Here is a 17680-nt window from a genome sequence, read left to right as displayed (position 1 = left end):
AGGTCAGCATCACCCTGATACCAAAAACCAGACAAAGACACCACAAAAAAAGAAAATTACAGGCCAATATCACTGATGAAGCACTAAACTTGTAATTACCATACAACTCAACAATTGCGCTCCTGGACATTTATTCCAGAGAACTTATGTCCACACAAAAACCTGTGTACAGACATTCATTCATAGCAGCTTCATCTGTAATAGCTAAAAACTAGAAATAGCCCAAATGTCCTTCAACAGGTCAATGATGAAACAAACTATGACACATGCATGCCATGAAATACTACTCAACAATGAAAAGATCTAACTATTGATACATGCAATTACTTGAATTATACTGTGTGAAAATAGCCAATTTCAAAGGGTTACGTACTATATGATTTTACATAGCATTTTTTTTTTCGTGGTACGCGGGCCTCCCACTGCTGTGGCCTCTCCCATTGCGGAGCACAGGCTCCGGACGCGCCGGCTCAGTGGCCATGGCTCACGGGCCCAGCTGCTCCGCGGTATGTGGGATCTTCCCGGACCAGGGCACAAACCCGCGTCTCTTGCATCAGCAGGCAGACGCTCAACCACTGCACCACCAGGGAAGCCCTTACATAGCATTTTTAAATGACAAAATTTTATAAATGGAGAACCAATTAGTGGGGAGGGGGTGGTGGGAGGGAGTGGGTGGATGGATATAAACGGGGCAACACAGGGACCCTCGTGATGACAGAATTATCAGTATCTTGACTGTGCTGTTGCATACATGAACCTGCATGTGTTAATACTGTAGAGAACTAAATATACATACATACACACACACACACACACACAAATATGTACAAGTAAAACTGGAGAAATCTGAACAAGATTGGTGGATTGCATCAATGTCAATATCCTGATTGTGACACTGTACTACAATTTTGTAAAATGTGACCACTGGGGGAAGTGGGTAAAGATTACACGAGATCTTTCTGTATTATTCCCTATAGCTGCACATGAATCTTTTAGTAATCACAATAAAAATGTCAATTAAAAAATAAAAAAAGAAATAAAACTAATTCAACATTATCTTTTCCAGAAAACAGAAAAGGAAGAAATGCCTCTAGACTCATTTTATGAGGCCAGCATTACCCTGGTACTAAAACCATACAAAGATAGTACAAGAAAACTACAGACCAATATCCTTCATGGAAATAGACATAACAATATTCAACAAAACATTAGCAAATGGAATCCATGGTGTATAAAAAGAATAATACACCATGACCAAATGGGGTTTATCCCAGGAAAGCCAGTTTAATCCAATATTTAAAGATCAATTAATGTAATATACCATATTAATACAATAAAGGAGAAAACATGATATCAACATATGCAAAAAAATCATTTAACAAAATTCACATCCATGCATGCATGATAAAACTTTTCATCAGGATAACAAAGACATCCTCTCTCACAACTCCTGTTCAACATCATGTCTGAAATTCTAGCCAGTGCAATAATAAGGCAGGAAGGAAGATAAAGACACATAGATTGGAAAGGAAAAAATAAAGCTGTCCCAATTAGCAGACAACACTATTGTCTATGTAGAAAATCCCAAAGAAATCTACAAAACACCTCCTAGAACTAATAAATGAATTTAGCTAGTTCACACCATACAAGCTTAAAACACAAAAATCAATTTCTACATACTAACAATGAAAATATAGAAACTGGAATAAAAAGATATCATTTATAATTGCTCCCAAAGTAAATTAAATAATTAGGTAAGTATTACCTAAGTTAGCTTAATCTTTGTTAGCTTTAAATACCTAAAGATAACAAAACATGTTCTGTATATTAAAAAGTATAACACCTTGATAAAGGAATAAAAGAAAACCTAAATAAATATATATACTGTGCTCACAGATTAAAGATGTTAATTCTCCTCAAATTTACCTACAGATTTAATGCAATTCCAATAAAAATCCCAGATACAGATAAGTTGATTCTAAAATTTAAATGGAAAGGAAAAAGAACCATAATATTAAAAATAATTTTGAAAAAGAGTAAAGTAGGAGGAATCATACTACCTAATTTTAAGAGGTATGAATCTACAGTAATCAAGACAGTATGCTATTGGCAAAGGAACAGACAGATCAATGGAGCAAAATAAAGTCTAGGAATAGTCTCACACAAATATGGACATTTGATTTTTGGAAGGTCTACCAAGACAATTCAATGGAGAAAGCATAGTCTTCTCCATATGCAATAAAATGAAGCTTAACCTAAATCTCACCTTATAGTAAAATTAAGTCAAGATGTCTTGACACTGAAAACACTGTACATAAAAGAAAAAAACCTGATAAACTGAACCTTCTCAAAATTAAAAACCTTTCCTGTATGAAAGGCACCATTAAGAGAATGAAGCTACAAGTGGGAGAAAATATTTGAAAATCGCAAAACTGACAAAGGGCTACCCAGAACATATCCAGAACAAAAACCCAACAGTAAGAAAGAAAAAAAACAATAAAAAAGTGGGCAAAAGACTTTAATAGGCATTTCACCAAGAAATACATGTGGATGGCAAATAAGCACTTGATAAGATGGTCAGCATCATAGTCATTAGGGAAATGCAGAGTAAAACCACACTGTGATACTACTACACACCTATGAGAATGGCTAAAAATAAAAATTACTGACAATATCAAGTGCTGATAAGATATGGAGCAACTGGAACTCACACACTGCTTGTGGGAATGCAAAATGGTATACCCAGTCTGGAAAACAGTTTGACCACATAAACCAGCAATCCTACTCCTGATTATGTTTATAAAAAAACCTGGACACAAATATTTATAGAAGCTCTATTCATAATTACCAAAACCTGAAATAACCAAAATGTCCTTCAGTGCATGAATGGATATACAAACTGTGGTACATCCATACAATAAAATACTACTCATCATCAAAAGAAATGAACTATTGACACATGCAACAATTTGGATGAAGGTACTATGCTGAATCAAAGAAACCCCTATTGGGAAGTTACATACTGTATGATTCCACTTATATGATAGTTCTGAAAAGGTAAAACTACAGTGACAGAAAACATAAATGGTTGCTAGGGCGTTAGGGATTTGGGGAGATGTAATTATAAAGGGGTAGCAACAGGGAGCTTTTTCAGATGATGGAAGCATTCTGCATCCTGATTGTGGGGGTGGTTACATAAATCTATACGTGTATTGATAGGACAGTACTCCGAATACAAAGTCAATTGTGTACTGTATGTTGATTTAAAGAGAAAGAAATATTAACACCAGAGAAAATGAAAGTTATGCAGGAAAGGAAAACTTGCCGTAACATACTACTTGGCTGTAAATAGCATTTACAGAGTCATAGCAATAAAATATTGAATGGTGATCTAATGGAAAGTTTGATATAACTGTATTAGTAAGATGATGGTGGGGGAACAGAAAGGATATTTTTGTGGTGGGGGAGAAGGGATGAAAGAGAACTAAACCCTCATCTCTAGTAGTAAGAAGGGCATACATACTTAAAACTGAAGAATCAGGAAATAACATAAGCATGCTATTTAATGAAAGAAATCGAGGTAAATTCCAAAAAAAGCAGCTAAAAGAGATGAAAATGGTTGCTCGGTGAAATAGGAAATGTAGGGGAAGGGGTTATAGGGAACTCTAAGCTGTGTGTACACAAACATTTGTTTGTTTTTTTTAAAGCTGTGAATACATAAACATTTGATTAAAATAAAGTATATCCTTCAAAAAAGTTGTCAACATTTTTCCTGATGGGTTTTCTTAATACCGTTTCTCAATACTAGTTTCCATTCACTGCATAATTCTTTTTTTTTTTTTTCTAAACATCTTTATTGGGGTATAATTGCTTTACAATGGTGTGTTAGTTTCTGCTTTATAACAAAGTGAATCAGTTATACATATACATATGTTCCCATATGTCTTCCCTCTTGCGTCTCCCTCCCTCCCACTCTCCCTATCCTACCCCTCCAGGCTGTCACAAAGCACCGAGCTAATACCCTGTGCCTTGCGGCTGCTTCCCCCTAGCTATCTACCTTACTACGTTTGTTAGTGTGTATATGCCCATGACTCTCTCTCACCCTGTCAAAGCTCACCCTTCCCCCTCCCCATATCCTCAAGTCCGTTCTCCAGTAGGTCGGCGTCTTTATTCCTGTCTTACCCCTAGGTTCTTCATGACATTTTTCCTTAAATTCCATATATATGTGTTAGCATACGGTATTTGTCTTTTTCTTTCTGACTTACTTCACTCTGAATGACAGACTCTAGGTCTATCCACCTCATTACAAATAGCTCAATTTCATTTCTTTTTAAGGCTGAGTAATATTCCATTGTATATATGTGCCACATCTTCTTTAACCATTCATCCGATGATGGGCGCTTAGGTTGTTTCCATCTCCGGGCTATTGCAAATAGAGCTGCAATGAACATTTTGGTACATGACTCTTTTTGAATTATGGTTTTCTCAGGGTATATGCCCAGTAGTGGGATTGCTGGGTCATATGGTAATTCTATTTGTAGTTTTTTAAGGAACCTCCATACTGTTCTCCATACACTGCATAATTCTTGAAGACTGTCCAGAGCTATGGGATAGTAAAACACATCGAAGTCAAATAATGGCGTTTCTTTTTTTGTGATCAAGGCTATATTGCTGCAACTTTGGTCTTGGTGACTGTTGAAGAATTTGTAATTCATCTGTGGGAGATTTTCTGATGGCACTGGAGCAGTAGGATTTAAAGAGCTATGTTATTCCAGTACCCTTCACTTATGAATTCATTACATTACATTAATTACATTTTAAAAAACTATCTTCCCTTCTCCTACCTCATTTTCTTCCTTCAGATCTTGTAGCTCGGAGATGGAACACTTTGGATCGTCTTCACAGCTCTTCTCTTGGGTTTTCAAAGAACTGAATTCAGAATCCTTTAACAGCTGCTTTGAGGTGATTGACTTAAGGTGACTGAAAGCCTTTTCATCATTAATATCTCGCTAGTAGATAGGAAAAAGAAATTATTTTATTTTCTATACTATTTCTAAAATCTACTTACCTATAAATTCTGAGGGGAATTTTTTGCTATGGTTCATGCATATGCCATATTATTTTCTAACTTTATGCATGACCCTAGGTCTTCCCATCCTACTAAACTAGTTCAGGCCGAAAAACATTTATGGAGTACAGATTATGTAATGTGTACATGGTAGCTCTGTGGATATAAAGATGAATGCAACAGGTCTCAGCTCTAAAGGAACTCAAAATATAGCAATGAAGACACACAATCAGATAATCACAGCACAACCTTCAGTGTAGAGCCAACACAGAGATATGACCAAAATATCACTGGGGAAGGAGGATGTCTGAGAATATGCAATAAAGGAGATAACACAAATTGTTAGGATGCCTAAAAGAAGAGTAGGAATTACAGGGAACTCGGTGTATAGAGGTAGGTGTATGTGTGTGTATCTGTGTGTGTAGCATATGAGAGTCTTGATATGTTAAAATATAGGCTGGGATGGGATAGAGGAGCTTTGGACCTTAACTTTTTTGCAGAAAAGATGGCCTTATTTCATTTTCAGGACTGAACTATGATTATTTAAAGACATCAAACAGTGATGATAAGATATTCTAAAAACTTTTAAGGTTGAATTCAACTCACTATTTAAGAATCAGGAAATATAACTGTTCTAATCAAGTAATAACAACTAGCAAAAATTCAGGTTTCAGAAAGCCAAACAAGCCCAATTAATTTTAACTAATTTTATTTTATTATTATTTTTTAATAAATTTATTTATTTATTTTTGGCTGCATTGGGTCTTCGCTGCTGTGCATGGGCTTTCTCTAGTTGTGGCGAGTGGGGGCTACCGTTCGTAGCAGTGTGTGGGCTCCTCATTGCGGTGGCTTCTCTTGTGAAGCACGAGCTCCAGGCACACGGGCTTCAGTAGTTGTTGCACACGGACTCAGTAGTTGTGGTTCATGGGCTCTAGAGTGCAGGCTCAGTAGTTGTGGCACATGGGCTTAGTTGCTCTGTGGCATGTGGGATCTTCCCGGACCAGGGCTCAAACCCGTGTCCCCTGCATTGGCAGTTGGATTCCTAACCACTGTGCCACCAGGGAAGTCCACTAATTTTAAACTAAAATGAAATCTAAAATGTTGACATCATTTTAAACATGCAGCAGTAAACATTCATACATATTTTGCAGAGTAGGTTAATCTCTATGTAGTCAAATGGCCTTTTAAAAATTTTTTTTATTGAAATATAGTTGATTTACAATGTTGTGCTAGTTTCAGGTGTACAGCAAAGTAGCCTTTCCTTTTTATCTTTTCTAATAGTAAAAGTCCACTAAAAAAATAACATCATCCCTATAATTTAAAAAGTCAGATATAGAAAACATACTTACACAAAATAATATTTTCATATTTTATTCAAAGAAAAAAGCTTTGCTGTGTCCAAAAAAATAAATTTTGGGCTCTCAAAGTGAACCAAATCTATATTCTTAGCCCAGTATTTGTTGCCATGAGGAATATGAGACTCAGAGGACATGTCTATTTATCTGCTCATTTGTTGAAATGAGCTCATTTGTTGAAAAATCATTTAACTTATTACTTACTAATGTGCTTCACTTTACTTATATCTAAAATAGGGATCTTAAAGTTGTGAAGATTAAATTAACTAGTACATGCAAGTACTTAGAACAGTGCCTGCCATGCAGTATGAGTTCAATAAGTGTCGGTTATTGTTCTTTTATTATTGGTACTGTGGGATGGAATAATACATAATATTATTATTACTGTGGGTAGGAGTTGCCACAAGGTTTACAGAGAAAGTAAGAAATGAGAATACTTCAAGAAGAATCTAAGGAGTGTAGAGGGAAGAACAGCATTTGGGTCAGTGTAGGTGAGGTCACAACTGCAGCAAGGCAGCAGTGGAATTCAGTGTATGAGAGCAATCATACAGGAAAAGCATGGCTGAAGTAAAGGTTTAAACCAGCAAATGATGAGAGACAAGATAACTGTTAAGATTACTGCATAGTTTCCAAACTCTCCTAGGTTAGGAATGCCTCAGTTTCGTCATCAGTAAAATAAGGTTAATTATAGTCACTACATCACAGGGATTTTATAAGTATTAAATAATATATTTAAAGTGCCTTTTATAGTGTTTGGCATATAGTAAGTACTCATTAAGTATTAACAATAATAAAAAGAATACGATGATGTTTGCAAAAACCTCTTACCATGGTATATAATTCTCTGTCTTTTGACTGTGGATTTATCTCTCGATCTTCATTAAAATAGTGCTGCTGGGAAGGAAAACCCAGTTCTGTCAGGACAATGTCCTCTGGTCCTGCACTGGATTTAGTGTATAAAGTTAAAGGGTTGAGGTCTCTGAAACCCTAGGATTAAAAAAATACGAAGGAAATTTAGTTTCTCAGAGAAAAAGTGAAAAAGTTAGCACTTCATAATTTTCAAATGTTGTGGAAATGTATTATCTTCTAAAATTTAATAGTCAGATTTTTTCTGTAGTGATAGTTTTTGCTAGCCACAAAAATTATCAACATCAATATTAATGAAAATGTAGACACTGCTATCAATAATTACAAAATAAGAGACTGTTGCTCTTCTCTAAGTAAACTTCGGAAAATTAAATAATTGGGGGTAAGACAGAATCCTCAATCAATTATTTAAAATAAAAGTATATTCTAAAGGACAATAAGCCAAATGTAGTTTTTTGTGATCATGTGAAAATTAAGAAAGTGCTCTGCATTAAGAAGGCAGGAATCTCACAGATATTGCTAAAGAATAAATCAAATAACCTTCAGCATTAAATTCTCTTATACCTTAAACTGTTGAGATTAAATACAATACATTACAAAATACAACCAGACTGCTCCACCTTAGAAGGGACATTTTCTTGGCATACAATAGCATGGCCCTCTGTTCTCAAGACATGATGGAAATAGATGTCTTCATGTGAGGATGTATCACACAGAAAAATGTTAAGGATTCCATCTACATATTCATCCACTACCCCCACTAATGGCTTCAAACCACACAACTTCTGGAACTGCAAAATAGCTCCAGATGTCCAATGTTCCTGAAACACAAACAAGATATGAGATTCAGATGACAGATGCAAACATGAATTATAAAAAACATATACAAAAATGAATTCCTAATGAACTAGAGATTTTAGTGGGAAAAACCAAAGCATGAAAATACTAAAATAACACATTTGAGGATATTTATGATTTGGGGATGAGAAAAGTCAGAATAAAGGAAATATGATGAAAATCGGATTATGGGAAAAAATTTATTTTAATGTGATGAAAAACTTTCATGTTTGGAAATGTTTGAGTTAGATTACTGGACCAACCCTCCTACAGAAACTAAATATTCTAGATAAAATGTTTTTTAAATATGTCCCCAAAGCATCAAAGAACTGACAAAAGTGTAACAAATTATCAGGCCAAAATTAAAGGGAAAGTGGGAACTATTTTTGCCTTCAGCGTATGTGCTAATCCAGGCAAATCTTCACTTCGGTTTTGATGGTCTCACAGGTCAAAGAGGACAGAAATCAAAGCCAGTAACCACCCAGAGTAGGGAGTGGAGAGGAGGACTTTCCTTTATTAAGCTGAGTCCCTAGGGGTTCATGCTCAGGATAAGGAGGAAAAGAAATAAACTAGCCTTCACATGGATTTGCAGCTCAATTTTCACATCACCTGGGTGATACACAAATCCTCAGGTTGTTCATTTAAATTAACATGGCTCCAGACTGGTTGTACTGCTAGATACCTGGCAGAAGTGAATGTAAATCTCTCTGGAGGTAGGCAATCTCAATCTGTATTCAACCATTTTTACAAAAATTTTTAAAAGTCAATGAGCAGTACACAGACAAAGATAAAAAGCATATAAAGAGACAATGAATCACAAGGAAGAACAAAGAGAAACAACATAACTAATACAAAAACCTCAAAAACTTTAGATATTTGAATTTCCAGATGAATTATAAAAGAACTAACATACTATGCTTAAAATAAAAACAAAAAAAACAAAATTAATTTGAAAGCTTCTGTAGAGACCTGCAATCTATTAAAAATTGATCTAGCAGAATTAAAGAACCAAGAGAATTTTTAGAAAGTAATAATATAATAACCAAAAGTAAAAACTTAATAGGTTTATTCAATAGCAGATTAGGTAGAATTAAAGAGTGTATCAGTAAAGTGGAAGGTGATTTGGAAAAGTTACCCAGAATGCAACACAGAAGACAGAAATATGTAACATACAGAAGAGAGGTTAAAAGATATGGAAGGTAAATTGAGAAGGTTTAACATACTTTTAATTATCATTCTAGAAAAAGAAAGGCAGAAACAGAGAGAGAGAGGGAATATAAATATGAATATGGGGAAATGACAATAATTGAAGAGATAATGGCTGGGAATTAGCCATATTTAATGAAAAGTAACAATGCACAGATAAAAAGTCCAATGAACCACAAAGTAGGATAAATAAGAATAAATCCACACGTAAACATATTAAAACTGAAGAACACGGTTTTCAGACTTCAGAAACATGTTAGAGTGGAAAAACTACCTTTGTCTCCCCCTTTCAATCTACATCCAATGAAACATCCACAACTCAACAAAGGTGTCTCCGCTCAACACAATAGGGCACTGGAGAATTCCACACATCTGCACACCCAAAGCTGGGTGTACTGGAATGCACAGTGGGGGCGAGGGAACCTCAGAGCCCGTGCCTGCAATCCTGGCCCTTCAACTGAGGCAGCGGAGCCCACAGCTTCAGAGAACCCAGTAGCAGCAGGGAAGGTGGTGCACACACTGTGGCCACCTGACCACTCCCGGCACCCATGACCACAGGCAAGTGGGGAGCAGTGGCAGTGGGGCCCGCGACCCTGTCCCTCCAGCACCTGAGGCGCCCATGACCCCTCCTCCCATCCCCCTTCCCCCACAGAAGATCCTGTGCCTCAAGGGATCCCAGACACAAGGAAAGAGCCAACCATCCTGGTGATGACAGTGGCTCTGGCAGAAGCATGGCAGCAACGACACTGGTGGCACAAAAAGCAACAAAGAAGGCATAGAGCCACACCTATTACAGGGTGGGTGGAGGCTGAAAAGTGCTAACTCTCAAATATGACCAGAGGCAGCTCTAGGAAGAGAAACCGAAAACTTGTGTGATGGTGCCACCTACCGGAGGGAATTTAACTCCTAACCTGTCATTTAATACTAAATGCACTGGCTCAAGAACACTTCATCAAACAACATGAAGGGCCACAGTGACATGGTACCACAAAAAGACAATGACAATTCTCCAGAAACCAAAGTTATAGAATGTTCCAATTTAACTGATAGAGAATGCAAAATAGCTGTGTGAAGAAATTCAATGAGCTAAAAGAAAACTCAGAAAGGCAGTTTAATGAGCTCAGGAATAAAATGAATGAACAGAAGGAATACTTTACCGAAGAGACTGAAACTTTAAAAAAGCACCAAACAGAAATCTGAAGCTGAAGAACTCAATAAATGAGATGAAGAATACATTAGTCTGGGACTAGAGCAGACCATATGGAAGAGAAAATTAGTGAGCTTGAAGATAGAAATCTAGAAATGAAGAGGAAAGGGAAGGAAAGATATTTAAAATGAGGAAATCCTACAAGAGCTCTCCAACTCTTTAAGGACAGGCAACATTAGGATAATGAGTATCCCAGAAGGAGAACAGAGGGAAAAGACAGCAGAGAGATTATTTAAAGAAATAATACAAACCTGGGGAAGCAACTGGATATACAAGCCCATGAAGCTAAGAGAATATCTAATTACCCCTATGCAAAAAGACCTCCTCCAAGACATAATATTAAAATTGTCAAAAGTCAATGACCAAGAATTTTTTTTTTTTAATGACAAAGAATTTTAAAGGCAGCCAGGGAAAAAAGGATGGTGACCTACAAAGGAGCCCCTATTAGGTTATCAGTAGATTCTCAGCAGAAACGCTACAGGCCAGGAGGGAGTGGAATGACATTCTCAAAATACTAAAAGATAAAAACTGTCAGCCATGAATACCCTATTTCAGCAAAGTTATCATTCAGATATGAAGGAGAAACAAAGACTTTCCCAGACCAACAAAAGCTGAAGGAGTTCATCAACACTAGACCTGCCTTACAAAACATGTTGAAAGGAGCTCTTCAACCAGAAAAAAAAAAAATGGCAAAAATACAAAAAACTTTGAGCAAAGTAATAAAAAGACAGAACTGGAAAACTGCAACTCTCTATCAGAATAGATTTTTAAACACTTTATTAATAAATAGTATAAAACCTAAAGGGAGAAAAAAAATAAAGCAGAAAAACAAATATAGCTCTCTTAGTTTGATAACAACTCACAACATAAAAAGGGGAAATTTAAGAGAACAAAAACAAATTTCATAGGGGAAGAGGAAAAGGACGGCACTTGTATAGGTAAATGAATATAAGATGCTATCAGCAGAAAATGGACTATTTTCATTGAGATGTCTCATACAAACTTCAGGGTAAACACAGAACATAAAAATAGAGCAGAGACACAAAAACCAGCCAAAGAGGAAGCTAAGAAAAATATCTTAGAAAACCACCAAACCAAAATGGCAGACAGGAACACAAGGAAAAAGAAACAATGGGGGGAAAAAAAGAAACAATGGGAGATTTAAAGCAACCAGAAAACAAAAGCTAAGAAGCCAACATCCAACTATCAATAATTGCCCTAAATGTAAATACACTAAATTCACCAATCAAAAGACACAGAGTGGCTGGATGGATTACAAAGCAAGACCCAATTAAATGTTCCCTCCAGGAGACTCATCTCAGCTCTAAATACAAACATAGGCTCTAAGTGAAGGGATGGAAGATGATTCTCCAAGAAAACAGCAGCCAAAAGAAAGTAGATATAGCCATACCCATATCAGGCAAAATAAACTTCAAGTCAGAAAAGGTAACAAGAGACAAAAATGGACAGTATAATAAAGGGGAAAACACATCAAGGAGACATAACAGCGATTAATATATTTGCACCTAATATAGGAGCACCAAAATATATAAAACAATTATTGACAGACCTAAAGAGAGAAATTGGCAGCAACATGTAATAGTAGAGGACTTTAATAACACCCCGCTTACATCTATAGATAGATCATCCAGACAGAAAGTCAACAAGGAAACACTGGCCTTAAATGAAACAACAGACAAGATGAATTTGATGGATTTGTACAGAACATTCATTCCACCCAAATGCAGTAGACTCTACATTCTTCTCAAGTGCACATGAAACTTTCTCAAGGATAAACCGTATGTTGGGATGCAAAACAAGTCTCACTAAATTTAAGAAGATTGAAATCATATCAAGTATCTTCTCTGATCACAATGGAATGAAATTAGAAATCAACTACAAGAAGAAAACTAGAAAAGTCACAAATACATGGAAACTGAGCAACATGCTACTGAACAACTATTGGGTCAATGAAGGAATCAAAGAAGAAATAAAAAATTACCTGAAGACAAATGAAAATGAAAATACAACATACCAAAATCTATGGGATGCAGCAAAAACATTACAAAGAGGGAAGTTTATAGCAATATAGACCTACCCTTAAGAAACAAGAAAAATCTCAAACAATCTAACCTTACAGCTAAAGAAACTAAAAACAGAAAAACAAAGGGGAAAGTTAGTAGAATGAAGGAAATAATAAAGATCGGAGCAGAAATACATAAAATAGAGAGTAAAAGGACAGTAGAAAAGATCAATGAACTAAGTGCTCGTTGTTCAAAAACATGAACAAAATTTGACAAACCGTTAGCTAGACTCACTAAGAAAAAAGAGAGAAGGTCCTGATAAATAAAATCAAACAAAAGGCAGAAATAACAACAGATATCACATAAATACAAGATTGTAAAAGAATATTATGAACAGCTATATACCAACAAATTAGACAGTCTAGAAGAAATGAACAAATTCTTAGAATCATACAAACTTCCAAGACTGAATCAGGAAGAAATAGAGAATCCGAATAGACTGATCACTAGCACAGAGACTGAAACAGTAATCAAAAGCTCCCAAAAAAACAAAAGTCCAGGACCAGAAAGCTCCACAGGTAAATTCTACCAGTCATAGAAGATTTAATACCTATCCTTTTCAAACTATTCTATAAAACTGATGAGAAGGGAACATTTCCTAACTCATTTTAAGAGGCCAACATCACCCTGATACCAAAAGCAGACAAAGACAACACAAAAAAAGAAAATTCAGGCCACTATCTCTAATGAACATAGATGCAAAATCCTCAACAAAATATTAGCAAACTGAATTCAACAGTACATCAAAAAGATCATACTCCATGATTAAGTGGGATTTATTCCACACAAGAATGGTTCAATATTCACAAATCAATCAATGTGATACACCACATTAACAAAATGAAGGATAAAAGCCATATGATCATCTCACGGGATGCAGGAAAGGCATTTGACAAGATTCAAAGCCCATTTATGATAAAAACTCTCAATAAAGAGGATACAGAAGGGACATATCCTCAACATAGTAAGGGCCACATATAACAAACCCCCAGCTAACATCACACTCAAAGGAAAAAAACTGAAAGCTATTCCCCTAAGATCAGGAACAAGACCAGGATGCCCGTTCTCGCCACTTTTATTCAACACAGTATTGGAAGTCCTAGCCAGAGCAATCAGGCAAGAAAAAGAAATAAAAGGCATCCAAATTGGAAAGGAGTAAAACTGTCACTATTTGCAGATGACATGATTTTATATATAGAAAACCCTGAAGACTCCATCAAAAAACTCTTAGAAATAATAAATGAGTAAAGTAACAGGATACAAAATCAATATATAAAAATTTGTTGCATTTCTATATGCTAACAATGACCTAGCAGAAAGAGAAATTAAGAAAACAACTGCAACAAAATAAAACATTTAGGAATAAATTTAACCAAAGAGGTGCAAGATCTGTATATTGAAAACTATAGGGACTTCCCTGGTGCTGCAGTGGTTAAGAATCCACCTGCCAATGTAGGGGACACAGGTTTGATCCTGGTCCAGGAAGATCCCACATGCCGCGGAGTGGCTGGGCCCATGGGCCATGTCTGCTGAGCCTGCGCGTCTGGAGCCTGTGCTCTGCAACGGGAGAGGCCACAACAGCGAGAGGCTCACGTACCACAAAAAAAAAAAAAGAAAGAAAGAAAAAGGGCAGAGGAACAGAATAGACATTTTTCCAAAGAAGACATACGTATGGTCAACAGGTACATGAAAAGATGCTCAACATCACTAATTACTATGGAAATGCAAAACAAAACCATAATAAGAAAGCACCTCACACCTGTCAGAACAGCTATTATCAAAAAGGCAAGAAATAAGTGGTGGCAAGGATGTGGAGAAAAAGGGAAACCTGTTGGTGGGAATGTAAATTGGTACCTCCACTATGGAAAACAGTATGGAGAGTCCTCAAAAAATTAAGATTAGAACTATCATATAATCTAGCTATCCCACTTCTGGGTATTTATTCAAAGAATATGAAAACACTGATCTGAAAAGATATCTCAACCCCCATGTTCTTTGGCATTATTTACAATAGCCAAGATATGGAAACAACTGAAGTGCCCATCAACAGATGAATGGTAAAGAAGATGTGGTATATATGTACATAATGGAATACTGCTCAGCTTTAAAAGAATATATAAATGTCTTGCTATTTGCAACAACATGGATGGAACTTGAGCATTTTATGCTAAGTAAAATAAGTCAGATAGAGAAAGAGAAGTACCACATGATGCCACTGATGTGGAGTATTAAAAAACATGAATAAACAAACAAACAAAAATAAAATAATGTACAAACCAAACCAAACAAAAACAAATACATATATATGGAGAACAGAGTAGTGATTACCAGAGGGGAAGGGGAAGGGGGAGGGCAAAATGGGTAAAGGGGGTCAGGCCAACTATGGTTGCAGATGGAAAATAAATTTTTGGTAGTGAACACGTGGTAGGGTATCCAGAAGTAGAAATATAATGTACACATGAAACTTATATAATGTTATAAATCAACATTACCTCAATTACAAATAAATAATTTTGTTTCCTAAAGAGTAAATTTACAAGTTTCAATTTCATTAGCAGATAGTTTTAATGCCATCCTGAAATTGTTAAAAGCATAGTATCCTTTGAAAAAATATCCTAGGGCTTCTCTGGTGGCACAGTGGTTAAGAATGTGCCTGTCAATGCAGGGAACATGGGTTCAAGCCCTGGTCCTTTAAGATCCCACATGCCGCGGAGCAACTAAGCCTGTGTGCCACAACTACTGATCCTGCGCTTGAGAGCCCGTGAGCCACAACTACTGAGGTTGCGTGCCACAGCTATTGAAGCCCGCGCGCCTAGAGCCTGTGCTCTGTAACAAGAGAAGCCACCGCGATGAGAAGCCTGTGCACCGCAACAAAGAGTAGCCCCTGCTCGCCACAGCTAGAGAAAGCCCGTGCACAGCAACAAAGACCCAAAGCAGCCAAAAATAAATAAATAAATATATAAATTTATAAAAAAGAAAGAAAGAAGAAATATCCTGGATTATTGAGGTCTTTCTTCTATACAGATAGCAAATACCTATAAAATAAAAATCTATCCTGCTTTTTAAAAAAGCTGAAGAACACAAGTAACAAATACAAAATTTTAAAAACAGCTACAGACAAAAAGGATATTGCCTTCAAAGGAACATCCATTAGATGGACAGCTGGCTTAAATATGATAAGGGAAACCAGAAGCCAGTGTAATGATACCTTTCATGTGCTAAAGATAGTAACTACCAACCTAGAATTCTATACCTACTGAACATATCTTTCAAGAATAAGCACAAAATGATATTTTCAGGTGAACATAACTGAGTTTGCCATCAATAAACCCTTACAAAATGAAATCCTAAAAGATACAGTTCAAATAGAAAGAAAATGTTCCCAGAGGGTTTGAGCAGCAAGACTGAAGAGCTAAGAGACTGAGAAATACGTGACTAAATCTAAATGGATTTATTATTATTATATGCAGTTATTTTCTTGAGGGGTTAAAAACAATAACGTTAATTACAAAACAAAAATAGATCAGAAGAGGACGTTAAAGAAATTCGTGTTCTAATGTCCTTGTATTGCTACACACATATGCTGTACTTCCTAGAGTAATCACTGAAATAACATAGTGGAATGATTAAAAAACCTCTTCAGGGGCTTCCCTGGTGGCGCAGTGGTTGAGAGTCCGCCTGCCGATGCAGGGGACACGGGTTCGTGCCCTGGTCCGGGAAGATCCACGTGCCGCGGAGTGGCTGGGCCCGTGAGCCATGGCCACTGAGCCTGCACATCCTGAGCCTGTGTTCTGCAGCGGGAGAGGCCACAACAGTGAGAGGCCCGCGTACCGCAAAAAAAAAAAAAAAAAAAAACCTCTTCAAAATAAGGCGTACAAGGTGAGAAAAATAATAGGTAAGCCAGTGACTTTTCACTAGGGCCACTGGGTTCTCTCCAGTGCTTGCAAAGTTTAGTTGTCATCTAAGGATTTGGGCGATTTTATATCCGTACAATGATTTTGGAACGCACCCATTCTATGGCTCCCTCCCTTTAAGTATTACACCCTAACTTCTAGCTGTTTTGCTATTCCCAAACAATGTCCTCTAATCCTGCAAGCCAGCAAGGCTGTAGACTGGGGAGTGACCTCAGGAAAGAAGCTGAAAAATTCCTGACTCACCTATTGTGGTTTGACTTCCAAGGGTAGACTTCTACTTTTCTGCCTGCTTTAGATTTTGTATATGAGAGTATTAGCTCACCAAACCAGAAAAAAGATATAGAAATAAAGACATGAATGAGGTACATTCAGTTAAAAAAATTTATTGAGCACCTACCATGCACCAAACATTGATCTAGGCACTGGAGATACAGTGGTAAATATGACAGACAATATCCCTGATCTCAGGAATTACAATGTTGTATGTGAACAAACAATTAAAATAATACCAGATAGTGTTATAAAGATAAAACAAGGGACTTCCCTGGTGGTCTAGTGGTTAAGAATCTGTCTTGCAATGCAGGGGATGCCAGTTCGATCCCTGGTTGGGGAACTAAGATCCCACATGCCATGGGGCAGAAAGCCCGTGCACCATAACTACTGAGTCCATGTGCTCTGGAGTCCGTGAGCCAAAACTAGAGAGCCCATGTGCCACAACTACTGAGCCCGCACACTCTGGAGCCCATGCACTACAACTAGAGAGCCCGCATACTGCAACTAATGAGCCTGCACACTCTGGAGCCCGCACGCCACAACTAGAGAGAAGCCCACACACTGCAACAAAGAGCCCGCGTGCCTCAACTAAAGATCGCGCATGCCACAACTAAGACCCGATGCAGCCAATAAAGAAAGAAAGAAAGAAAGAAAGAAAGAAAGAAAGAAAGAAAGAAAGAAAGAAAGAAAGAAAGAAAGAATATTAATGGTACAGATGAACCTATTTGCAGAAGCAGACATAGAGAATGCACGGGTGGACACAGTGGGCGAAAGAGAGGGTGGGATGAATTGGGATATTAATTTTGACATAAATACACTGTGTAAAATAGATAGCTAGTGGGAACCTGCTGTATAACACAGGGAGCTCA

The 17680-nt window shown here is 36.9% G+C and overlaps 1 protein-coding gene across 1 annotated transcript in view; it reads right to left on the bottom strand.

Moving 5' to 3' along the window:
* Positions 1–17680, bottom strand: part of TDRD5 (tudor domain containing 5) — a 97659-nt gene that overhangs the window by 17737 nt on the left and 62242 nt on the right. Inside the window, exons 12-14 of the mRNA XM_032642105.1 lie at positions 7911–8111; positions 7252–7410; positions 4845–5009 (exon numbers count right to left, since the gene is read on the bottom strand). Of these exons, the coding sequence (XP_032497996.1) occupies positions 4845–5009; positions 7252–7410; positions 7911–8111 (525 nt within the window). The remainder of the gene's footprint in view (positions 1–4844; positions 5010–7251; positions 7411–7910; positions 8112–17680) is intronic.

Source organism: Phocoena sinus, chromosome 1 (assembly GCF_008692025.1).
Source record: "Phocoena sinus isolate mPhoSin1 chromosome 1, mPhoSin1.pri, whole genome shotgun sequence".
NCBI classification, from domain to species: Eukaryota; Metazoa; Chordata; class Mammalia; order Artiodactyla; family Phocoenidae; genus Phocoena; species Phocoena sinus.
The sequence above is the reverse complement of the archived record's forward strand: the minus strand, read 5'-3'. Positions and strand labels throughout refer to the sequence as shown.